The 26,125-nt window shown below is 39.6% G+C and overlaps 1 protein-coding gene across 9 annotated transcripts in view; it reads left to right on the plus strand.

Annotated features, from left to right (window-relative positions):
- The window catches only part of USP34 (ubiquitin specific peptidase 34), a 116,430-nt gene that overhangs the window by 81,207 nt on the left and 9,098 nt on the right, over positions 1–26,125 (plus strand). For 5 of the 9 annotated variants that reach the window (XM_054290131.1, XM_054290136.1, XM_054290134.1 and 2 more), the window contains exons 43-70: positions 2,410–2,573; positions 3,590–3,655; positions 4,841–4,987; positions 5,080–5,136; positions 5,233–5,310; positions 5,967–6,061; positions 7,005–7,177; positions 7,758–7,911; positions 8,612–8,690; positions 9,684–9,737; positions 9,833–9,928; positions 10,845–10,909; positions 11,006–11,081; positions 11,179–11,226; positions 11,587–11,718; positions 12,850–12,930; positions 14,035–14,120; positions 15,350–15,518; positions 15,603–15,677; positions 16,217–16,368; positions 16,771–16,819; positions 16,905–17,009; positions 17,130–17,174; positions 18,118–18,222; positions 20,106–20,253; positions 21,208–21,842; positions 23,255–23,412; positions 24,208–24,286. In XM_054290131.1, the coding sequence (XP_054146106.1) occupies positions 2,410–2,573; positions 3,590–3,655; positions 4,841–4,987; positions 5,080–5,136; positions 5,233–5,310; positions 5,967–6,061; positions 7,005–7,177; positions 7,758–7,911; positions 8,612–8,690; positions 9,684–9,737; positions 9,833–9,928; positions 10,845–10,909; positions 11,006–11,081; positions 11,179–11,226; positions 11,587–11,718; positions 12,850–12,930; positions 14,035–14,120; positions 15,350–15,518; positions 15,603–15,677; positions 16,217–16,368; positions 16,771–16,819; positions 16,905–17,009; positions 17,130–17,174; positions 18,118–18,222; positions 20,106–20,253; positions 21,208–21,842; positions 23,255–23,412; positions 24,208–24,286 (3,371 nt within the window). The remainder of the gene's footprint in view (positions 1–2,409; positions 2,574–3,589; positions 3,656–4,840; positions 4,988–5,079; positions 5,137–5,232; positions 5,311–5,966; positions 6,062–7,004; positions 7,178–7,757; positions 7,912–8,611; positions 8,691–9,683; positions 9,738–9,832; positions 9,929–10,844; positions 10,910–11,005; positions 11,082–11,178; positions 11,227–11,586; positions 11,719–12,849; positions 12,931–14,034; positions 14,121–15,349; positions 15,519–15,602; positions 15,678–16,216; positions 16,369–16,770; positions 16,820–16,904; positions 17,010–17,129; positions 17,175–18,117; positions 18,223–20,105; positions 20,254–21,207; positions 21,843–23,254; positions 23,413–24,207; positions 24,287–26,125) is intronic. The other 4 variants (XM_054290135.1, XM_054290137.1, XM_054290140.1 and 1 more) reach the window with 1 other exon arrangement.

The following is a 26,125-nucleotide window of genomic DNA, read 5'->3' on the forward strand; positions in this document are numbered from 1 at the left end:
AGTAGAAATTTCCATCCTAGCTTTGGTTTTAAATCTGTTTTCTTGGCAGGGAGGGCTCCCAGTTCATTCAGGATGATCTCACTGAAGAGTGGATTTAGGTATCTTCAGTTGTTCATAAATTTCTTGCAGTATTTTGGTACTTCTGCTTCTTTAAAGACTGATAAAACCCTTCAGTTCAAAGAGTAGGTGCTTCACTTCCCAGCATGTTAAAGATCATGTCTGGTGTTACCAGTGGAGCAGGAGCATCCTCACAAGGTGGAATATAAAGAAATGCATGGTCATTCTGAGAGAAAAAAATTCAGCTTTAGTTTGCTTAAAATAGAATGTGAGCATGGCAAGTTTGGTTTCAAGTTTCCCCATCTCTTCCTGAGAAAAATCTGGTTTCTATAACAACAGTGAGGAATAAATCAAGGAGCCTCAAATTTGCCTTTCTAGTTAAGATCCATATGGAGAAGGAAAAATTTTATTACACAAATGAAATCAGTCACTTAAAAAATCCCAGGCTGGGGAACACAAGGTCATCCTGAGAAAGTCCTTGTCAAATTGCTGAATGCTCTTTGTCAGATGGAAGGAGGTGGAAGATCCTCCCAGCTGCTCTGTGAAGTACAGAGGAGTCAGTGATTGCTTTGCAATTAGAGCTTGATGAGCTCCAGGCAGGCAGAGATGCTGAGCCCTTCCATCACAAAGGGTGAGTTAGGATGCTGTCATTTAGGGATTGCAGGCAAGGGAGGGAATTTTGGATTATTCTGCAAGGCTCATGACCTCCTTTAAGAGGTGAAATGTGCAGGGGAGCTTTGTTTCAACTGGCTGAGCAGCCCAGGTAACCCAAGGTCACAGCACTGAGGTTTGCTGAAACAGGAGAATTAAAGCTCTCTTCTTCCCTCCTTGGAGCTTCAGGGCTAATAGTTGTTGTGGTGCCAGTGCCAGAATGAAGATTACAACTATTATTTGTTGTGCAACAGAAAGTCCTGAGCGTCTGGTCTCTGAAGATGTGAGGATGCCAAATATTTCCTGAATTTCTGTCTGATGGTGTGGATTGAGAAGAATCCCTAATGAGTCTTTCATCTGTGACAGAATAATTGATTTAAAGTTCAAGTCTTGGACCCCACATAGCTTTTATGGATTGTAAAATAAATCCAGACTATTTTTGGGGATTCTTTTTCCTCTTTACCTGAGCATATATACTTCAGCAGAGGTGCTGAATTATTGGTGGGACACACTGTGCTTTCAGAGAGTGACATCTTTGGGGATGAATAGCAAAGCTGGATTCATGCAGGGCTTTGTGTCCAACTTATTGGATACCAAGGAGGATTGTCTAAGCTGGTTACCATCTTCCTGACTGGCAGATGAGGAGAACTTTGCCATTCTTCTGATTTCTTGGCAGCCATGTCAGAACAAGGCTCATGAAAGAGTCACTCAGCCCTGCCAAACTTGTCTGGTGCCTCCCTGTGTAAGAAATCCATCTCTACATCTGCTATGAAATTCAGAGAATAGAAAGCTTGGAAGAAAAAGAAAATGGCTTTTTCATTCTGATTCACTTGACATTTGGAGAGCACAGAGAGCCCCTTGCAGCCCAGAGTGATGTTGCAGGAAGGTGCTGCTCTATCCTAAGATGTTAAAGATTTTCCTGAGGAATGTATAATCCATTTTCCTAAAAATCAGGCACAGTCTGGCTCCTGCCTGTAAATGTACTGTCACCATGGTATTTTCTGAAAAATCCCTTTGCCAGGATTTCTTCTCCTGGGAAGCTGAGAAGCCTCAGAAAAGAATGAAAACAATAATTATCTGATTCTTTGGGAATGTGGTCTGGAGATCATTTACCAACAGCTGCATCTTTGATTGGTTCCATTGGTGAATTGTTTTTAATTAATGAGCAATCCCCATCAGCTGTATCAGACTCTGAGGAGTCAGTCATGAGCTTTCATTATAATTATTTTCTAGACTTCTGATGTATCCTTTTTCTTTCTGTAATATAGTTTTAGTATAGCATATAATATAATGTAATATAGTATAGTATAATATAATGTAATATAATATAGTATAATGTAATGTAATATATAATATAGTATAATGTAATATAATATAATATAGTATAAAGTAATGTATTGCAGTATCATATAGTATACTATAATATAGTATAATGTAATATACTATAATATACTATAATATACTATACTATAATATAATATAATATAATATAATATAATATAATATAAATCAGCCTTCTGAGAACTTGGAGTCAGATTCTCATCTCTCACCTCATCCCCCCTGAGGACCTCACACCACCACAATGTACAGAGCATAACCAGTGACATTTTATTAGTGTGAACATCAGACTTTTCATTGTATTTTTGCCAATTGCCCTCTGAGCTGACTGCTGTCCTGCCTGTGTGCTTCCTGCCTCCACAGCCTCCCATGCCCCTTACAAGTGGGATTACTGGCCCCATGATGACGTTCGTGCTGAGTGCAGGTTTGTGGGCTTAACCAACCTTGGAGCCACGTGTTACTTGGCCTCCACCATCCAGCAGCTCTACATGATCCCAGAGGCCAGGCAAGCAATTTTCACTGCAAAGGTGAGTGGGGGGCTGGGATAGAAATTCACATTCAGAATCAGTGCAAATACTGAAAAAATACACGTTGACTTCTAAGACTTACATCTAGATAAAGAATATTTCTTCAGGGTTTAGTCTGCTTTTTGTGTAGTTGGATGCTTTTGCTGGTGTCTTTTCAGTGATTTTTTTTCTTAAATATTTAACGTGGTAGGTTCTTAAGGTGGCAGTGAAATAAAATGTTGTAAAAGTAATATTCTGTTCCTTTCCAATCAAGTAGCTTGATTCAGGTTTAGGTTTATGTGAATTGTCTGTTGTTTCTTAACTGCTGATTTGTCATTTTGTTAAGAAATGTTTTTCCATGAATGTTTATAAAGTCCCAGAGCATGTTATCTCATGCTGCCAGAAGTACAGCAGGCCCTGGAAATTATCATACTTTGGTTGACTTCCAGAAGTTCAATATTATCACTTTTATCTCATTATGAGAGAGAAAATATCATTTTGGTCCCTGACATCGCATAGAATGTGTGAAACACCCTCATTAGCAGTGTCCTCATCATTTTCTGTTATTGTTCATTGCTGGTACTTGTCGTGTAACTTCTGGATTTGCATGCAAATAAAAAGCTAAATAAGAGAGTTTAATTAACATTTTATTTAAAATTACATATATTTGACTGGCCTGCACAGGAAATGCATTATGGAGAGGGCTGTTCAGAGTCCTCACAACATCTGTGAATTGAACAAAAATATTCCAAAACCACTAATACTTTGTAATACTTCCACAAAAGTTCCTACCTGAAATAAATTATTAGAAAGTGAAGTTATTTTATTCTCAGGTTTAATGTTGACGTGCCAAGTAAAGTGTAAAAAAAGTATAAAAATTCTAAATAGAAAATAACAGACTGTGTGTTCCTGTACACAATCATTTTTCTTTATGGTCCATAATAAAGTAATTGGGTTTTTATTTGGCTGTTACATCTGTTTAATGTATGCTTTTGGAAAATAATAAGATCAAGTCTTCTTTTATGAATTTCTGCTAGTATTCAGAAGATATGAAACACAAGACCACTCTGCTGGAACTCCAGAAGATGTTTACATACCTAATGGTAGGTGTCAAAGAGGGTATTTCAGAAAGTGTCCTATTTTAGAGGTTCTTTGTACATAGTGCAGGTGAATCAATGAATTACAGAGGTGTTGGAGAGGTGGAATTTCCCTGGTGATAAAATAAAATTCATTATTTTTATTATTTGCATTTTCCTTGCCCCAATATTTAAAGATTCATCCATTGAAATGCAGCAGAATCTTGAGATCTCAGGACCAAACAAAGTTAAAGCAGTTGCCAGGTGTTCACTGCTGTTAAAACACTGAAACAATTCTGAAATAATGGAAAAACCTGAGGAGAGTTGAGTGTCCAGACACTGGTTTTGTGTAAAAAATTCACAACTACTTTGAAGACGGGTGGGGAAAAGAATTTTGTCTTGTAGTGCCTCTCATGATTAATAGAAATTATTAAATTAGGTGTTCATTAAGCAGAAAATAACATAGGAAGAGAAAGTCATAGCAAGACTTACCATTTAAATCTTGGGGAAAGCCTTTTTTTCTATAAAAGACAATATTTTATTTTTTCTATAAAAGGCAATATTTTTTTTTTCTATAAAAGACAATATTTTATTTTTTCTATAAAAGGCAATATTTACAGGAGGTGCTGCCTTGCTGTACGTCCTTAAAAGAGAGCAGAGTGAGTGAGTTCTGCATTCCCAGTGTGCAAGGCAGTGCAGTGGGGATGGATTCTAAAGAATTGCTTTGTGCTGCACATTCTTTACTCTGGCTGCACACATCCTGTTGAAAACTAGATGAAAACATAGAGGAGTCTGAATGAGAATTGAGCACTTGGCAAGATTTCAGTCAGCAATGTCCAGAAATATATAAATACAAGCTGATGTTCTCACATTTTATTTTGTGTCTGAACAGATAGATAGTGCTCATGTTACATCTTCAGCACCATTAAAATCGTTATTTTAATGATTCATTTAATGAAGTATTTCCTAAATATTTTTAATACTTTTTCTACTAATGATATTTTACTCACTGGTATCATGACAATGGTTATCAATTAGTTAAAAACTGCTTTGCATTTCAGCAGAAATATTGAGACATTTAGGAAATTATTGTATGTAAAAGGTGTCTTTTTTGAAACAGATGCTCATATGTGTGTGTGGGGTACATCTGTGTAACTTCAAAAGGAAGAGATTTGGGTTGATTTGGTGTTGTTTGATATTTTTTATCCAAAGGAAAGTGAATGTAAGGCCTACAACCCAAGGCCTTTCTGTAAAACCTACACCATGGATAAGCAGCCCTTGAACACTGGAGAGCAGAAGGACATGACTGAGTTCTTCACTGACCTGATAACAAAAATAGAGGAAATGTCTCCAGAGCTGGTGAGTTATTAAGAGGGAGCAAAAGGGAGCTCGAGAACTTAGGGATTTGCTCACATTTCCTTGACAGAATGTATTTATTCTTTCTTTCACAGAAAAACACAGTGAAAAGTTTGTTTGGAGGTGTTATCACAAACAACGTCGTTTCTTTGGTAAGTGCTCCTTCTCTGGCCTGATCTTTTAAAGATAATTATTTCCTAACTTCTCCAAAAAAGTGATTTCATGGCTTTTCCCTTGCCTTTGTTCAGGACTGTGAGCATGTGAGTCAGACAGCTGAGGAGTTCTACACAGTGAGGTGCCAGGTGGCAGACATGAAGAATATTTATGTGAGTAATGCCAGGCTGAGATCAATCTCACATCTCACTGCCACACACTAAAGATGTCAATGCTTTTTGTCTGCACTCCAGTTTTGGGGTGTTTTGAGGTTGATACTATGAGATAATTTATTTTCAGCTTTTCACTGCTGTGTGCCATCAGCTGGAGCCAGCAGCAGTCATTGGCTGTTGTTTTACAGTCAGTAATATCTATTTACTTGTTTTAAACATGCTGGGGTCATTTTATATGAAAACTGTAAATGTCAAAAGATTTAACATTTACAAGTACTACTGTTTGTGAAATTAATTTAAAGCTTACACCAACATAATTCTGTGTTTTCAAGCTTTTTAAACAACTATTATCCCCACAGTTGAAATTTGAATTTAACGGATTTGTATTCTTGGAGACAGCTTGGAATATTATGCACCATTTTTAAGTTGGTTCCTTAATTCTGTGTATGGGTTAGAAACTCTTTTTCCTGTCAAATTCTTTTAGTTCAGGTGTGTGCTCTTCTGTAAAAACATGTGGGGCTTTATTTTCGTAACTTATGGAAATGTTAATTAAACTCAAAGTAAGATTGAAAGGGAGGGGTTTGGAAAGCAGGCCGTGTAAGCACAAGATATAAATATCCAAAATAACTTCCTTTTTTGTTTTTTTTTCCATGTAGGAATCTCTTGATGAAGTAACTATTAAAGACACCTTGGAAGGTGACAACATGTACACGTGTTCTCACTGTGGGAAGAAAGTGCGGGCTGAGAAAAGGTGTGGCCAGGGAGAAAGAAATATTCCTAATATTCTTAATATTCCTAATATTCTTTCTAGTAAATCCCTGGAATTCCATTTGGAATAACAGTAATCCTTCAGATGGAACAGGACTCTGCTCTTTGATTCACTTTATATCATGTAGGCCTGTAAGGATCCCTGTGCAAACCAGAAATTAGAAGGAAATCAAATTTCCAAACCAGAGAATCCAAAGTATCTTAGCAAAAGACACAGGGAAATGTTCATGACCTTTTTTAATTTAAAAACCCTTTTGGAAACATTAGTCCTGGGTTTAAAATACTAAAAGCTTTCAGAGGTTGGTTGGTTACTCATTATGCAGGATAATTGCTTTGGTTTCATGTCACCCTGAATTTCTTAATTAAAATTGTTAACTTTAAAAATGTTTCCATGTTTTGCAAAGTCTGCTTATAAAGAGAAAGTAAATTAAAATTTTATGTTGTATTTTAGTGTTGCAGCTAAGAAATTCCTTTGTTAGAGTTGGAAAACCTTGTTGTTTTAAATGACATGGGTGAGAGAGTAAGTTACTTGAAAATCATTATTGGAAATTTTCTGAGATTTTATGGAGGAGATGTTGTGCCTCTGTCTTTTGGAAGATGTAACTCCCTGCAGTGAGGGGATTTGCATTGTTGAGTTCATTCATGGCTTATTTTATGAACTATTTTAGAAAGCTGGTTGCTGCCATATGAGTAAATTTGCTGTTTCTTCCAAGGTACAATGACAGAATAAACAGAATTGTTCAATGGGCTAAATTTGACCTTCCTGCTGCCACCCAGTCTGCCCTGCTCTGGGGCACTGAATTTTATATTTATGTCTTAGCAACAGATCTCCAACGTTACACTTGAAATAAATGTTTAAAATCTCTGTGAAAATCCACTTCACCCTCCTCAGCTTTTGTAACTCACGTTTGTTTGTGATCCTTCAGGGCATGTTTTAAGAAACTACCTCGAATCTTAAGCTTCAACACCATGAGATACACATTTAATATGGTGACCATGATGAAGGAGAAAGTCAACACCCATTTTTCGTTCCCTTTACGTCTGGATATGACACCCTACACTGAAGATTTCCTCATGGGAAAAAACGATAGGAAAGAAGGTTTGCTCAAAAAATGGATTCAGCAAGCTTTGGTTCTCTGTGTTATACACTGTGTATTTATTTGTATATTCACTTCCTGTATACAGAACAGAAGCAAGTAAAATCAAATGTAACTTTAATCAACCTATAGTCCCAAAGTCACACACTGTATTTCACATAAGAAAAATAGCCAATTTTTGGTTTCCAAATATTTTTTAATTCGAATTAATCTTATATTTTATCATAAAGTATGAGAGGAATTGCAAATAATTGCATCCAGTTTGTTGCTAATGTTGAAGTTTGGGTGTTAGGAAATAACTGATTGAATGTTTTACTGAATTCTTTCAGGTTTTAAGGAAGATGGTGATGTTTTAGTTTACTGCGTGGTTTATTTTATCTTTTTATTTTCTTCCCTAGTAAAGAACTGTTATTCCTGCTCCCATATATTTTGCCTGAGAGCTCTCTTAAAATTTATAGCAACTTGGAGGGAGGGGGTTTACATTTTCCATTTCAGGGGAGGCTTTTGCCTCCCTTAGCAAACACTTGTCTTTAAACCCAAGCCAGGAAATAACTGATTAAATCTGATGTTGAATTCTTTCAGGTTTTAAGGAAGATGGTGGCTATCTGAAGGAAACTGAGAGTTATGAGTATGACCTGATTGGTGTGACAGTTCACACAGGAACAGCAGATGGGGGCCACTACTACAGTTTTATCAGGGACATTGTCAATCCTCACGCTTACAAAAACAACAAGTGGTGAGCTGGGCCATTTCTGTTTCCATATTTTAATAACTAAAGCTTGTTGGCTTTGTTAGGTGCAGTTATACAGGGGATACATCCTGTAGGCTCCTCTGGAAAGCACAGGATGTTGGAATTTGGTAGTTGTACGGTTATTTATTGATTTATTGGCCTGCAGATCAGTAACCAGGAGAGTTTTGTGGTTCCTCAAACACAGGGGTGGCAGGGAATGCTGTGCTGGCCTCAGCACAGCCAGGGATTGCTTCCTGATGGGACTAGATTGGAATTATTGCAGCACAAAAGATTTCCTAGGTTGTCCTTCCTGAAATCTGCTTGGTACCTTGGCTGAGGATGCAGCCACGTTTCTGGCTGGGGAATTTGGGGAAGGGGAGGGACATGGGTATGGGAAGGAGGAGGGAGACAGAGGAGAGCAGGGAACACTCTGCCTGCTTTGAATGTGGTATCCCCATTTCTCACTGGAGCCCTGCCATGGGAGACAAGGTTTCCTCTCTTCCTGCTCTCCAGAGAGAACTGGAAGAAGGAACTTCCAATAACACCAAACAGGACTTTGGGACCAGATTTTCATTTGCTGGGATCTAAACAAGACATAGCAATGAATAGAAATGTTTCAATCTAGGAGTCACTGGGAGTGCTCATGAGGCTTCATTTGCCCCTGGAGAGGAGCAGCAGATCTTTCAAAGCCTCTTCTGCCTTGCAGGTACCTTTTCAATGATGCTGAAGTTAAACCCTTTGACTCTGCCCAGCTTGCTTCTGAATGCTTTGGTGGAGAAATGACTGTAAGTTATCACTTAAATTTTTGTCATGTTCAACTCTCCCAGTGTCTGTTACAGCCTCTTACAACCCAGCTCTTTGTATGAGCCTTTAAAGGAAGCTGGCAGAAGTACAGTGCAGGGATTACTAATGAAGCAAAGTTAATTAGTGAAGTGTCTCTCCAAAGAAGAGATATTTCTGTACTAAATGTGGTTTTTATCATACCATTTATTCAGCTATAGAAAAGTAAGTCTGAAGCTGATTTAGGAACCATTATACCCATTTATTAATATAAAATATATATTCTACCCATATATAATATATAATATATAATATATATGATACCCATTTATTTATATAGTATACCCATTTATTCAAGTATAAAAAAGTGAGCTAATTTAGGAATCCTTGCTTGGGGTGGCTCCTTAGCTCAGACCATTGATGAAGGAATCATTACTTCAAGCTTAGGTGTATTCTGGGGAAAAAAAGGCATTTTGATCTTTGTCTATGCCTTGTATTGCTGCCTGTATTAATAATTTTTACACATTATTAATACAAACAACACTCAGGTTCTCAGGTTGTGCTAGAATTGATCATTATTTATAGCTGTATACAGGATATAAAGCACATTATGGATAACACAGTGTCTTACTAAAGCAGTCCTGGGCATAAGACAACTTCTCTTGTCTGGGAAAGACAATATGCTGAAATAAAACCAAAAAATTCCTTTGTTTGGCACAGAGATAAAATACCTTTAGATGCCTCTAAAGAAGAGGTGTCAGGGAGATGAATGAGGCAGGAAATTGCTTGGGATGGAGGCAGAGTGTTGCATAGTAGCTTTGAAAATTCAGAATAGGCCAGAGAAGAAAAAAAGAAAGAAGATTGCTTTGAGCAAGAACTAAATTGTCAGCAACCCTCATAAATATCATGAAATAAATGTGCAAGTGAACTGTCACAAACTGTTAGAAACTAAAGCATTAAAAAACTTGTAATTAATGGTTTTGCTTTCTTCTTGACAGACAAAAACTTACGATTCTGTTACTGATAAGTTTATGGACTTCTCCTTTGAAAAGGTATTTCTCTTCCAAAGCCTTGTTGTGTGATTATATTTCTGATTTCATGATTTCTCTCTCAAAGCAAAAATTATACAGATGTTTTTCTCTCCAAGACACACAGTGCTTACATGCTGTTTTATAAACGGATGGAGCCAGAGGAGGAAAATGGCAAAGACTACAAATTTGATGTTTCATCAGAATTGCTGGAGGTACAAGTTGATTTGTTTTAACACCAATTTGAAAACACTCTAGGAGGCCCTAAACACATCAGAAATCTGAATAAACATAGGAAAGCACATATAATTTAAAGCACTAAGGTGGCAGTCCTTTCATTTTGCTGTCTGCCTTAGGAGATGGTCATGGGATAGGAAGGGAATTAGGATTTATATTTTATGTGAATTTTAGATGTTTTCTCATTCTGTCCTGTATATGGGATAAATCCCTTTTTGCCACCTGGAAAATTTCATGTCCCTGCTCCCTCTGGCCAGAAGTGTTGCTTCAGCATCTGTCTGTTTTAGGTTCTTAATTGAAAATGTCTCTCCATTCCTAGCCAGCAAATCAGATAATGCTTTTATCCTTCTTGGTCTTAAAAATATTAATAGATTTTTAGCAGAGTTAAATATTCAAACTGCATTGCTGTGAAAATCCCTATGAATTGATGTGATCAAAAACATCACTTTAGAGAGAGGAACAGGGGAGATGCAGAAATCCTGTTCTGGTTTAATGATGGAGATTCAAATCTTATTCTTTAGGAATTTATCAGAAGTTCTCAGAGCTCATCAAGCTTTGGGTTAGACTTCAGCTGTGCTTCTTTTTGAACTTGTTGTTCTCAAAATTTTAGCCCAAAACTCTGTTAAGTTGTAAAAATGAGGCCACAGAAAGAGGAGAAGGTTTGAAGCTCTGTTCTGCAGTCCCAGGGCAGGCACAGCCAATACTCACTTGTAGTATGAATAAAACATCTTTGAGACAATTCCTTAAATTAAAGAAAGTGCTTTCAGAAAGAGTTTTTCGTACAGAAAAATTTTGTGGCTTTAAGCCTTGGAATCATTTAAATATTTTTAAAATCATGCTTAAGTAGTGAAGTAAACTGCTTTCTTGTGTCTGATGGTAGCATTTTTTCTTCAGTGGATATGGCATGATAATATGCAGTTCCTTCAAGACAAGAACATTTTTGAACATACATATTTTGGGTAAGTTTTTCTTTAAAAATGTAATATTAATGCTTTTTTTCTTCTTGCAGATTATCATTGTTTATTTTAATTAACAAATAAAATTACTGACTCTAGGTTTATGTGGCAGCTGTGTAGTAGCATCCCAAGTACACTACCAGATCCCAAAGCGGTTTCTCTGATGACAGCAAAGGTAAGGATTTCCAAAGAATCTCATCCTCTCTTAACTGTTTCCTTGTTGACATTTTAATTCATGCATTCTAAATTAATGGTTCCATTTTTTTTTCCAGTTAAGCACTTCCTTTGTACTAGAGACATTTATTCATTCAAAGGAAAAGGTATTCCATTTACTTGTAAATTCTCATTAAGTAGCTGCATGAATCTAGTCAAAAGCAAATCTGTACTTTGCATTTTAAAAGTGGGATTTTGAGCTGTAAAATTACTATACAGGATGCAAAGTTAATGTTTAGAGTGTAATTTACCCATTTATAGTGAGCACTGCACAATGGAATATAATGTGTATGTAAAAATGTATGGACTGGTATTATCTGTAGGGGCAATGTATTATTTATTCATAAAATATTTATTGTTTATAATTCTTAAGATATGGTGCTTTACTGAACCATTTAGAAATGTGTAAAGATGATGCTGAAATTCATTATTTGAAGTTACAGTTTTTCCTGTATTTCTTTTCACAGCCAACAATGCTTCAGTGGATTGAACTGTTAACAAAACAGTTTAATAACAGTCAGGCAGCTTGTGAAGTAAGTGACTTAGGAACTCAGCAAAGTACAAACCAACTTTCTATATATTGTTTAACTTTCCTGGAGGTTCGTATCCCTGGAATATTTTGGACTATGAACTGCTGTATTTGGTATATTTGTGCTCTGTGAGATGAAATTCATCCTCTCTGATAACTGCAGATCCTGGGGAATGACTTAACTTTTATTTGCAGAAACCTCTTGAGACCACAGGCCCAAATCATTTTGTCACTGGAGTAAGAGAGAGACAGTGTCACAAACTCTTTGTTTGATTAATTTTTACATGGTAACTTGTGTAATGAAGACCAGCTTAAATTAACTCACACAAGAGACATGGAAAGACAAAGAATTTGCTGTGGTCTTGTTGAAAGCAATTTTGAGATATTGAAGAAAAGTTTTGAGAGTGTTTCTGTGATAATTTAAATGTACAAGGAGTGTAGCATAGACTGTGTCCTGCCTTAGACTTTATTCAGTAGAAAGGAATTAAATCCATGATGCTTTTATAAATTGATTCAAGGTTGATAAATTATGTAACATTCAGTATTTGGGTGTACATTTGTCTCAGTGGGGTGCAGTCCTGAGATGTTTGGGTGAAGACATTAATGTAGTAAAGAATACTCAAGTACATTAAAAGTAAGAACATTGATTCTTCATTTTAAGTTGTCTTTCCTTGTGAGTCAAACAAAATTCTGGGAGTGAAAAGACTGAGCTGTGTTATTTGCTGAGTCTGACTTGGAATGAGTCATTCTCTGTTAGTTTTATACTTTTTGGGTCTCTGGAGGCCATGAGGCTTTTCCACATGTTAAAATGCAAGAGAGATCTGACTTGGGAAGCTCTGTTTAATCCTATCATTCTTTTACAAGATTCTTCAGGTTATGCTTTTTTGTAAGCATAGTTTTATGCTGTTGACATCACTTTACAGGATAAGTGTGTTCTTCCAGGTCATTTTCTAATGGCATGCAGAGCACAGGGATAAGAAGATACCAGATATAAATGTATATTACTGTTTAATGCTATTGATCTTTATTTCTTTATTCCTTCATGCACAGAAGACATTTTAGATTTCCCTTGGATTAAAACTTGCCTTTTCCTTAATAATAGTAACATCGATTTCTCTTCAGACTTTAATATCATGCAAAAAAAGAAGATTGGACTAGAGCAAGTGTGGAACAAAACTAACACAGTATGTATCTTCTGCAGTGGTTTTTGGATCGTATGGCTGATGATGATTGGTGGCCAATGCAGATTCTAATAAAGTGTCCCAATCAGATTGTGAGGCAGGTAAGAAAAAGTTCCTTTCCAAGTCAGGTGACTGCTTGAGCTGTGAGCAGAAACAGCCAGGTCTGGTGGCTGTGATTCTGCCAGTGAATACCTGAATTTCAGTGAATACCTGAATTGTCTGGAGGTGTTTGGCCATGGGAGTGTTACTGTTTGAAACAACCCCAGCACAGTGTACAGGCAGCATCACTGAATCACAGTAGATGCAATTTAAGGTTTCTATGACTCCCTCTTGATCTCTGAAAATCTGAACACTTTACGTTTAAAAAAAATGGTTTTTTCTGAAATAATTCAACAATAGTTCATCAAGCTCCATCGTCAGAAAACAAACAAAAAAAATCAAACTGTTTACATTCAGTACTTCTCAAAGCTCCAGTTGGAAACTTCTGTAGTAAATTTTTGTGGGTAGAGGTAATTTTACAGTATTATGCCACAAAGCTTTGTTAATACCCTTTTCTGGAAATACTTAAAAAAACCAAACTCTATATTAGTAGCATTTGGACAATCACAAATCCAACTATTGATAGTGTCACTTACAAGTGAACTTCTTTACAAGTTGTTAAGGAATAATGTTAACAGTTACTCTACATCACCTGAATTCTTCAGTTGGATTTCTAGCTATTAAAGTGATATTTCCATGCAGACCCATACATAGTTTTTGGATGCAATGCATCAGTAAAAGAATATATTTCATGGGAAAACTCTGTGCAAGGTAGGCAAGGTCTTCTCATGAATGCGTTACAAAATAGAAATTACTGGAGGGAATTTCCTTCCAATTTTCACATGAGTTCTATGAGCCAGCAGCAGAATTAAAAAACATCTTGCCAAAATATCAAAATGTTTCAGACAGTAGAGATAGAAGGAAAAAAGTAGAGTCATGTTTCAGTGCACACCAATATTAAAGGCTGGGTTTAGGGTTCCTCCATGAGATCTGTTCATAAAAACCAGGTTTGGCTCTTCTGTTAAAATTCAGTCTCAGCTTTGTCTTTCAAACTTTGAACCTCTGAGGAGCTGGGACTTGGGGACAGAATATTCTTTGTTTAGGAGTGGCACATGGCCCTTTTTGTGAGGACTGAGGGTGTGCAGCTCACTCCTTTCTCCTTGCAGATGTTCCAGCGCTTGTGTATCCACGTGATCCAGAGGCTGAGGCCAGTGCATGCTCACCTCTATCTGCAGCCAGGAATGGAAGACTGGTAAAATAAACCCCCTGCCAACTTCTGGTCATTGCTGCAGCTGCTTTTATTGATCAGTCACTCAAAACAGCCATGGAAAGCTGAAATAGTGCTAATTGTTTTTTGTTATTCTGCCCAAACTACTCGGATTTATTTAAAAATACCAGTAGGGTTGCAAAGGGCAGTGTCACATGGTTTGAAACACTTGCTCCCTTAGAGTAGGTTTTCAGCATGGTCTTTGTTTTTCCTATCACTTGGACACTGCAAGTGTAAATCTCAGTGCTCAGACTTGAGAATTCTTCTGTGAATTGGATCTGGAGGCACAAAGGTGGAAGGTTTTATTTGTACATCCTGTAAAAGAGTTTGGATATCAGAGGGTAATTCTATAACTAAATCACAGGTTTTGTCAAAAAGGAGGAAGAACCCTCTTGGATTCTCCTTTGCTCTGCTTGTCATCAAGAAAACTGTCATTTTATCTCCAATTATGAGATACTTAAACTCTTATTAATACATGATGAGAAGAAAAAAGTGTTTTTTCTTTCACCTCTTGTGTTACAGTTGTGATTGTGATAATAAATTTCCTCCAATGTGAAAATGGCAGAGTTAGTAATAACTATGCTGCCATATCAAAATTCAGGACATGAAGATACAATTTTCATGGCAAAAAGCAGAATTTTATTTGCTTTGGAAGCCTTACTTGTGTCTGTGACTTGGCTTTTTTCAGTGACAAGGTCCAACCTTGAGCAGATGTCTGAGGCTGAAATTCTCATTAGGTAGCTGCATGAATCTAGTGAAAAGCAGAGCTGTACTTTCCATTTTAGAGGTGGGATTTTGAGCTGGAAAATGACCATATAGGATGCAAAGTTAATGCTGAGAGTGTCTGAGGCTGAAGGTGGATGGGGCTCTTGTGTTCAGGAGGGTGCCTTGCCTTGGTTCCACAGCTATAATTGCATTCCCATTAAATCCAACAAGCAAATCAGGAGGATGATTTTAAGTAGGAGATCCCCAGTGCTGTTCTGAGAGTTCTTTCCCTGAGCAGCATGTTGATTCACAACCCCAATTTGCTGAACTCCTCAGCATTTGAAGTGCCTGATGCTCCCTCGGGTTGGGCTGGGTGTTACCCAGGCTGCGGCTAAGGGGTGAGGGATGTGAGAGCAGGGATTCTGGTGCATGCTGTGTCTGCACTGGCTGAGGATGCTCTGTGCCCTGTGCTGTGAGTGCCATGGCCACCCTGGCTGCTGTTCCTGCAGCTCTGATGACATGGACGGGCCCGTGGAGGACATCGGCAGCCGCTCGTGCGTGACGCGCTTCGTGAAGACGCTGCTGTCCATCATGGAGCACGGCGTCAAGCCCCACAGCAAGCACCTCACCGAGTACTTCGCCTTCCTCTACGAGTTTGCCAAAATGGGAGAGGAGGAGGTGGGTACAGCCCTGGCCTTGGGCAGGTGCTGCTGGCTCGGCACAAATGGATTTTCAGTAATCCCATCATCCCTGTGTTTTTAGAGCCAGTTCTTGCTCTCTCTGCAAGCCATATCCACCATGGTGCACTTCTACATGGGAACCAAGGGGCCTGAGAATGTAAGTTGGAGTATTTTATATAACAGGAACTAATATTGCCTCTTTTACATCTCTGATCATTACTGCTGTGCCTTGAATCATCCTTCAGCTGTTACATTAAAATTGCTTCACTTCCACAATTGTTTTCAATGTTTAAGTGAGTATAATATTAAAAAAAATATGTTGAATTGACTTTTATTATTTAGTATAGAAATAGGCACTGAGTAAAAGCAATAAAGTTGCCCTTAACTTGAAACTAATGGTAATGCTATTAACAATTGATTACTTACTCCTGTTGTACAACTTAGGTTCTTAAATTTACCTGCTTTTTTTGTTCCATAGACCATATCTTCAGCCAGCCTACCTCTTCTTGCATTTGTAAAAACAATTTTGCTTGTGCAAAGTGAATGTTTCAATGTGAAAGTCAGTTGATTAAGTACTTACCTGCTTTGGTTCATGCAAGTTGATGAAGTTGTTTGCTATAAAGGACAGGGTAATGCAAAGACCTTTGAAATGAAGGCACAGAATGTCCACACTGAAGTTCTCTGGTTTTTTCTTAGCCCCAGGTGGAAGTGCTTTCTGAGGAAGAAGGGGAGGAAGAGGAGGAAGAGGAAGATATCCTTTCTTTAGCAGAAGAGAAATACAGGCCTGCTGCTCTTGAAAAGATGATTGCCCTGATTGCTCTTCTGGTGGAACAGTCTCGCTCAGAAAGGCAAGAGCTCCTGAAAAAACAAAATCAGTTTCGAATTTATAGTCCAGTCAGAGATTTTGTGGGTTTGTCTGAGGGTTTTACTGTGGGCTTTTTTAGCAGCATAAATAAGCTTGTAAATGAGCCCATTATATTTTTAATAACTTAAAAAGGGACTGTCATTGTTGACCAAATGAAAGACTTTGGTTAAATACTTGAACACATTCAATTGCCCACATTTGATTTTCTTTTGTTATCTCAGTCAAGTACAGCTTTTTTGTGTTGTTCAGTTTTACATCAACACCTTTATTGTCTCTTGTATGTTGTGGTACTGAAGGATATGAACTAACACTCAGTCCTGAGTGTTTCCCTAACCACAATCATGGCTGAACTAAAATAAAATGATCTTTTTCTTTTGTATTTCAGGCATTTGACCTTGTCCCAAAACGACATGGCAGCACTGACAGGAGGAAAGGTAATCAAGTTAAAAATGGCTGCTCTAGCCTCCCAAGCCCTCTGTGTAGCTGTAGGCAGTGAGCTGTGTCTGCTTTTTCTTGCAGGGTTTCCCTTTTTTATTCCAACATATCCGTGATGGGATCAACATCAGGCAAACCTGCAACCTCATCTTCAGCCTGTGCCGCTACAACAACCGCCTGGCAGAGCACGTGAGTAGCAGGGACCTGCAGCTGCTCTTTGAAACCCCCTCACAAATCTCATGGGGTAATGGGTGTTGTTTTCACGGAATAAACACAAATTTAATGAGTTTTGTGTGTTTTCTTTTCAAGATTGTGTCCATGCTGTTCACATCTATAGCAAAGCTGACTCCTGAGGTATGTAAACACACCACCTGTCCAGTAAATCATCTGTAGTCAAAATTTCCTGGTTTGAATCACAGAAATAATCCTTTGCTCATCAAAAATCTTGCATGGAAGATGGAAGTTTTTGTGCCATTGAATGAAGTATAACTGCACTGTTTGTGGAGTTTTGTAAACAGAAATTTGCTGTGCCACTTGGGATGAAAGTTTTGTTCAAATCAAATAACATTTCTAGATTCTCCATCCATATGAATTTCTTTTAAAAAGCTGGTAACATTAAAGTATTGTGTGCAAGAATAAATGGAGATAATTACTTATTATCCAACTCTTCAAGATTTGGGGCACTGTTTTGTGGTGGCAAACACATTTCTCATTCAGAGTAAATTCCTGACCTGGTAATAACAGAAATACTGAGAGTTCCAAATGGATTCCAGATGCAAAATATATAATTATAGTTGTAACCACTTTGTTGAAATGTTGTTAAAAGCTGGATGAGTCTTGGCAGTGTAAAACCTCAAAATGAGATGCTTTTGGATAAACTTCCCAGGATCCATATTCCAAGTTATGTAAATACATAAAAATTTTAACTTATCTGAGCTGGTGATATAAACCATGATAAATGGGCAAATTCTTCAGCAATGAAGAGCTTGGTGCTTTCCTTTTTCCAGAATAATGTCTATATTTCCTCTAATAAATACATACATATATATATATATTTCCTATAGCTTCTCCTGTCTCATATAATCCTGTTGCTTTGCACTGACTGTAACCAGTGGCTTAATTTATAGCTATATATGGATTATGTACAGATTAAATAGTAAAGGATTAAAGTATTATAAATGTTCATGTCCTGAAGTTCATAGACAGGACATTGAGATTTTTAAAATATACTCTTAAAAAAAAGGTGGATGAAATGAAATAGATGAAATTTAATATTTTCCCCTTTTCTGCATTACAGGCAGCCAATCCTTTTTTCAAATTGCTGACCATGCTGATGGAATTTGCTGGTGGACCTCCAGGAATGCCACCCTTTGCTTCTTACATCCTGCAGAGGATATGGGAGGTATAATATGTAAAATAAAACAGAAGCTAAATTTTCTTTCTCTTGTTGGTTCTTCTATGTCTCTTTTGCTTTTTGTTATCCTTCCTGCATCAGTCCATGATTTTTTAATTATCATTCCTCTTCTGAATAAACAGCAACAGCCAATAGACATTAAAAAGTTCTGTTGTAACTTAATGGCTCTTCCTATTTAACTTCAAATTTTAGTTTATTGAGAAATTAATTGATTCATAATAAGGGCCTAGAATGCTTTTTCTAGACAAATTTCACATTGTTTTCTGTTACCCTTTTGCAAGGCCTGTAAAATGTTTCAATATCCATCATTTGGTTGTGGGGTTTTTGGCCTTTATGTACAGGTTCCTTGAATATTCATTTGTCATTTTTGGTTCTCTGTAAAATGTCCATTAACACTTTTAATGCATAAAATAGTGCCAGACTGAGTCTGCTGGATAATTGCTGTGTGCAGGACCAGCCTTGCTTGTTTCCAAATGAGAGACTTTTTAACCAAATGGGCACAGGGATGAATTCCTTTATCTGAAACACAGATGAGCCATCAAAGGTTTCTGTTCACCTGCTGCTCTCTGAGCTCCCAGTACAATTCAGGGCCTTCATTCCTGGCTGAGAACAGCATGGCCAGCCTGCAGACTGCGGAGCACCAGCTCATTCTCTTTAATTCCCTTTAAAAATGGGGCTGCAGCACTGTGGACATGGATTTGCTGTTCCAAAGGGTTTCCTGTGCTCAGGAGAGGCTGTAGGATCACAAGTGATGTGATGGATGAGCTGGAGCTGCTGCACCTCAGCTAAAGGGAGTTCATGTGGCACATCTCAAGGGGCGCAGTGACACCCAGCTGGTGACACAGGTCCAGGGATGTGAGAGCCAGCAGTGAATGCACAGACTTGGGCTGTAGAATTTGCTTTCACAGCCTCTCCAGCTTCTGGAAGTCATTGAAAGTGATTGAGCTCTGCAGACACTGAGAAATGATTGTATCTTTCTTGGACATTCCCTCCAGCCATTTCCCAGGAAACCTGACAGAGAAATTTGTCATTACTAAATAGAGGGAGGAGATTGTTCTTAAGGTGTTTATTTTTAAAATGAGATTAAAATTTTATAAGCAGAGTTATGGTCGTGTCAGCTCCTCATATTCTTCAGGTGGAGTAGGGGAGCTGGGAACAGCTTCAGCAACCCAGTTACTACTTCTGGTTCCTTAGAGTAAAACTTCTTGTCTGGGCACCTGGGCCTTGAGGTAGAAAGAAAGTAGTTTTTAAAAACTAACAGAAGAACAAATGACATTTATTGGCCTCATGTCAACAGATTGCCGGCTACACAGAGCCAGAAAAGCTCAGGCAGCTTTGTTTTCTCCTTATTCTCGCAAGGTTTGCACAACAGCATTCATTGCCTTTGGAAAGAACTGGATGAATTCATTCCTTGAAATTGTATATTCAGTAAAAAATGCAGTAGTTACCCTCAGCATGAAGCTGTATGAACACCTTTGCATACAATTTATATTCTTTTGATGTAACTTATAAAAATACTGATTCAGTGTTAAGGTTTGTGTTAGATATTTTTTTAAAATACTTGTCTATAAAGACAAGGTTGTTCCATCTTAGTGCTTAATATTTCAACTCCTAAATATCTCATAATATGCAGAAAGAATAGGCACAGTAATTTTCTGGGCTGAGACTGAACTTTCAAAACTCTGAACAAGGTTCAGAAGCACAAACCAGTGAAATTTAATAAGGTTTTCTCTGTGTGCAGAGCAGCTCAGTCTTGCAGGAGCTTTGATAGCCCTAAAAAGAAATGTTGGAAGTGATTTTAGGGGTTTCTGATACAATCAGTGCATAGTAGGAAGATTAATGTATTCCCTTTGATTTCCCCCTGTCTGTAGGTGATTGAGTACAACCCCTCTCAGTGCCTGGACTGGCTGGCTGTGCAAACCCCTCGGAATAAACTGGCTCACAGCTGGGTCCTGCAGAACATGGAGAACTGGGTGGAGCGCTTCCTCCTGGCACACAACTACCCTCGAGTGAGAACTTGTAAGTGGATTTTAATTGGAGAAAAATTGTCACCTCTTGCACTGAGTTGCATGCTTCTGTGTTTTGCTTTTCTTCCTTTTCTAGTTGTTGTAGAATTGCTGGGTTTAAAATCTTGGGATAACTGTGGTAGAGGTGATACCAATTTTTATTAAAAAGCTGTGTTTTCCTTTGGTATGTTGAATGATACATTGGTAGGTTCTTTATTCTAAGAGGTTAATCTGCAAGGTCCAGGAATACCTAAAGAAGGAAAAGGGGTAATTCCAGAGGTTTTCCATTGTGTCCATCACGTGGCTGTACAGTAGGTGGGAGGAGTACATGTTGTTCTTCCACAAGAATCCCCAGCTGAGTCCTTTGAACTTGTGGATCAAAGAGAAGCTGTCTGTGCTTCCTCCCAGGTTCCAGGGTATCCTGACTCTCTGGTTTGTCCTGCTGGGAATCCCACTGTCACATTGCCAGAGAACATTTTCAGCCTTCCTTGTGTCCATCCTTTTAACAAAGGAAGCTCCACAGTACAGGCTGCTGACTTTTACCATGTTTCTGTGGCTGAGGGAGATAGGAAAACTGGAGCTACAGCTTTGCAACAGGCTCCAGTTGTGAACATCTCTGAGGAGGTAATGACCTCTTGATTGAGCAATGGACAACTTCAGTCATGGAAAACTTCTGGGATGCATTGTGTGATGGGATCTGGGGGTCACATTCTGTGCTGGGATGCATTGTGTTAGCACAGGCAGCAGCCAGGGACGTAGGTGGCACATCCCAGAACCACTTTTAACGTGCTTTGTGCTACTGTTACCCACTTGGGATTTTTTCTAGTGTGAATACAACAATACCAGCTTCTGTAAAGTGCTTTGAAATGTGCAAGTGGAGCAGGGGGTGCAGTTGAATTGCTGTTTGCATGGCTGTTAAGCAGGTATGTCACTGTCAGAGGCGTAACAAATCTGTTTTTATTTGAAGCCGCAGCCTATCTCTTGGTGTCGCTTATTCCGAGCAATTCCTTCCGTCAGATGTTCCGCTCGACGCGCTCCCTGCACATCCCCACGCGGGACCTGCCCCTCAGCCCCGACACCACTGTAGTCCTGCACCAGGTCTACAACGTGCTCCTGGGCCTGCTCTCGCGGGCCAAGCTCTACGTGGACGCCGCCGTGCACGGCACCACCAAGCTGGTGCCCTACTTCAGTTTCATGACCTACTGCCTGATCTCCAAAACCGAGAAGCTCATGTTCTCCACCTACTTCATGGACTTGTGGAACCTCTTCCAGCCCAAGCTCTCGGAGCCGGCCATCGCCACCAACCACAACAAGCAGGCCCTGCTGTCCTTCTGGTACAACGTGTGCGTGGACTGTCCCGAGAACGTGCGCCTGATCGTGCAGAACCCCGTGGTGACCAAGAACATCGCCTTCAACTACATCCTGGCCGACCACGACGACCAGGACGTGGTGCTCTTCAACCGCGGCATGCTGCCCGCCTACTACGGCATCCTGCGCCTGTGCTGCGAGCAGTCGCCCGCCTTCACCCGCCAGCTGGCCTCCCACCAGAACATCCAGTGGGCCTTCAAGAACCTCACCCCCCACGCCAGCCAGTACCCTGGGGTGAGTGACCAGTGCCACCGTGTGCCAGCCCCTCGTTCCCCTGTCCCCTCTCGCCTGGTGTCTCTTGGAGCTTAACACGCCCGGTGGTGAAAGTGTCCCCTGTGGGTTTCCTGTTCCTGTCTTTAGATCCATTAGATCTTCAGGGGGGGTTTGTCACACACATCCTTTATGAAAAATCCTTTCCTTTGGATTTTTTCTCCTGAGAAGCTGAGAGGCCTCAGGAGGAAAAGATGTAAACAATGGTTATCTGCTGATGTGGAATGCAGCAGGTGCATCTGTGATTGGTCTCATGTGTTGTTTCTAATGATTGGCCAGTCACAGTCAGCTGGCTTGGACTCTCTGTCTGAGACAGAAGCTTTTGCTATTCTTAGCCAGCCTTCTGATGAAATCCTTTCTTCTATTCTTTTAGTATAGTTTTAATATAATGTATATCATAAAATAATAAATCAGCCTTCTGAAACATGGAGTCAGATCCTCATCACTTCCCTCATCCTCAGACCCCTGTGAACACCGTCACAGGGGTTGGTTTGGGTTCTCCTTGCTGTGTAGCACAGCAAAGCATTTGTTGTTTTCTGGGTGTTTCCACTGTTCAATATCCCAGCCTAGTCATAAGAAACAAGGAATAAGCCTTGATGGTGGTCTTTAGGAAGGGGGTTGCATTATAACAAAGGTGGAGGAATTTCCAGTTTCTTCTTTGCTTTCAGCTTCTGGTCTAGGGCCAAGACTTGGCCTGTAGCATTCCAGGGGAGGACAGGCTGGTTCCCCCCTTGGGAACAGCCAGGCACCTTTGGCAGAGCTGGGAGTTGTGCTGTCAGTGACACACCGTGACACCAGCAGAGAGCAGGTGCTGGGTGAAGCAGGCTGTGTGTGATGCTGAAACCACAGGCCTGCAGGGGCTGGAGAGCAGGCCTGGGTGGGGATGGTTACTCTGTGGGTATTGCTTTGGGATCCTTTGGGCTGTGCAGGGACACAAGGAATACAAAGCTTCCCATCACTGTGAAGAGGAGGAGGATGCAGGGAATGTTCCATATGGAACTCCTGCCTAGATCAGCTCACAGGGAGATGTTACATCTGACAGTCCCATTGCTCTCCTCTCTGGCATCTCCCCTCAGAAGTCTGTTTGTCTGGCAGGGCACCTGAGTTACCCCTCTGTGTTTGGTGTTTGCCAGGCATACGGGGCTGCAGCAGGGTTTGGCACAAGCAGCTTTCTGAATGTTTGGTCCCAGGGATGGGGATTTCAGATTGCTTTGTACATATAAATGTGACACAGGTACATTATGTGCACATAAGTGCAGCAGTGAGCTGTGCTCTTAGGAAGCATCAGAACATCTCCTTTTATAACTTTGACAGAAAGTCTGAACCGTACCACAGTGAGAGAGCTGACTCTAACCAAGTGTTTGTGTGTGTTTTAGGCAGTAGAGGAGCTGTTTAACCTCATGCAGCTGTTTGTAGCTCAGAGGCCAGACATGAGAGAGGAGGAGATCGAGGACATAAAGCAATTCAAGAAAACCACCATCAGCTGTTACCTGCGCTGCCTGGACGGACGCTCCTGTTGGACAACTCTCATAAGGTACAGTCCTGTGCTCATGCCCAGCCCAGCTGGAATTCCCTCCCCAGCCTCCCCCAGGAGCAGAGCTGTGGTTCCAGCTGCTGCTGCTGGCACTTGTTACTCTGGAGCACAAATGTGATGTAGGAATTGTGCCTGTGGGACAGTTTTATTGTATGGTGTCTTCAAAGAGTGTTTCATTTCTGCTCTGAGCTGAAAGTGCTGCTTGGGCATTCTCAGCAGAGCTATAAATTGCTGTGCATGTAGGTCAGGGCTGGGGTTTTACAGGAGCTCTTGGTGCAGTCAAAGCCTGCTGGAAAGGACAGGCTGTGGTACCTGGAGGGGCTCCTGCCCTCACCTGGCACTGCCCTGTCACAGCCACCTTGTCCCAAACCATTCATTAGCATAATGCTTTCCTTTCTGTTCTGCTGCAAGCATCAAATATTCTGATAAAAATGTTTGCAGACATTTAAAAGGCCAAACATATGCTTGACTGAATCTATTTAAATGTATCATTTAAGAAGCATAAACTTCTGTCTTTCCAAGAAAATAATTTTCCATATTTCTGCAGGGGTTGTATGGGAAACATTTCTGTAATGGTTATATATAAATTACTTTCCATAACATAAAGGAGGTGGATGGCAGAGGCATTTTTAAATTAAAAAGTGGAGGGGGGGGGGGGTAATGATGGAAAGAATTTTGTTATTTTGGGGTTTCTTTGTTCTTTTGTGATTATTTTCCAAAATACAGCATGAGTATAACAATTTTAATCTTGGAATGAGATTTTCAGTGTTCTCAATGTTTGGATTTTTTTCCTAGTGCCTTCAGAATATTATTAGAATCTGATGAAGACAGACTTCTCGTTGTGTTCAATAGAGGATTGATTCTGATGACTGAGGTAATTACTTTGTTATTTAATTATAGCAAACATCCCACCCTGGTGCTTCCCCTGTCAGCTTTAATAAGATTTCTTTTTAGTACTAAAAAGATCAGAAAATTGTTTGTGTGCTTCTCAGGACAGAGGGAAAACCACCAGCAGATTATGCTGAGAGGGATAAATTTGTTTTTTTGGTGTAATTTCTTTTATTACAGGTAATTGGGAATGAAGGGCTGAGTGCAGTCACACAGTTGTTAGTAGTTAAAAAGTGTTAAGGCAAAAGGTTAAAAACCAGAAGTAACTTAAAGGTGCTCACATGCAGTTGTGGTTGATATTTCTGACCCCCCTTTGAGGCCCTCCTGAGGCAGTTCTCCTTTCCTACCTGTTGTGCCTTAGTTTGCAAGTAGTGGTCTGAAACACATAAACTCCATTTCTTTCTGATGGAACTAAACCTAAAATGCATTTCTGGAGCACATCTAATTGTTGTAAATGGATTTTTGGTCCATGAGACCAGACCAGAATTATTTCAAAATTTAATGGAAAATATGAAATCATGCACCTCTGTAATGGATTGGGATGTCAGGACCTGCTCCCAGCAGTTTCACTCTGCACATCCCCCTGTTCTGATGGGTGGAACACCTGGATTCCATCCAGCACTCCATGGTGGAGGTGATGGATGAGAATCTGTGTTCATGGAGCACTGGCAGTGCTCCAGGGGCAGGATCCCTGTGAGAACAAGAATTAAAATCTGCATGTGCTGGAGAAAGCATAAAAGCAAGATCCATTGTTGGCACCTGTAGGATGCTGTATTCAGGAGAGATCTTAAACTGGGAGAATCCATGGTGCAAGACAAGTGGCTCTGAGGTAATTGTGGCTGTGCAGAAAATGGGATTTTGGAATGGGATTTTTGCTGCAGGAGGCACCAGTCAGCACAACTGGGAGTTGTCAGAAGGACTTGGAGGAAACATCTGTCAAGGATAGTTTAGTCTGCCTTAGTCATGTGGCTGGACTGGGTGATGCTTTCAGGTTGATTCCAGTCCCATTTTTATATGGTTTCTATAAAAAGTTCTTTTAACTCTTTTTATGTCACTGGTTTGCATTTTCTGGGAAAAAGTGTAGTAGGAAGAGCTGGAATTACAGAGACAGTGCAGTTGCCATTTGAAAATTGAGTTTTCAGGAGGTTGTTATAAATACAAGGCTATAGATTAATTAATTGTGGTTAATTACTCCAGCATATCTGTTCCTTTTTGTTATGAAAATATCTCCATCCAGTAAAGTGAGTGTAAAAGTTCAGGAACTGGGCTGTAAGGTTATCCATACATGAAGTGTAAGTAGATCAAGGTACAGACATAGATATGTATAAAAAGAACTTGGTTTAGCTTAGGGCTTAGTTAGCCCTCATCCATACTAACAATGGATAATTAAGTTTGTGAAGAGTGTTTAATATAAAATGAATTTATCCTGTGTAAAGCATTGCTAGAAATGAAATGAAATTAAATTGATGCTACTTTCCAGCTTGAGGTTAGCAGGCCTTATACTGTCCCTTGTTGGCTGGAAGTGTTTTGCCTGAAGGAGTTGTCACTTGCAGGGAAGTTTCCCACTCGAGGGTGGTTGTGTGTCTTTTGTCTTCACTGTAATACAGAAAGGCCTGGCAAGGGTTTGCATTCTAGGGTTTGAGGCTGCTCTCCTTTATCTCTCAAATACCCCAGCAGGTTAAATATCTGCTCTTACATCCTGTGCTGGCATTTTTGTAGTTCAGAAATGAGTTGCTTTTCCTTCCCAATGTTTCTATAAATCACAGCTGCCCACAGGGTATAAAAGGAGAAGTAATTCATCTGATGTACAGCCATATATCCTTCA

The sequence above is a fragment of the Melozone crissalis genome, unplaced genomic scaffold (assembly GCF_028551555.1).
Source record: "Melozone crissalis strain CALT ecotype California unplaced genomic scaffold, PUWL_Pcris_2 ptg000081l_1, whole genome shotgun sequence".
Taxonomy (NCBI): Eukaryota; Metazoa; Chordata; class Aves; order Passeriformes; family Passerellidae; genus Melozone; species Melozone crissalis.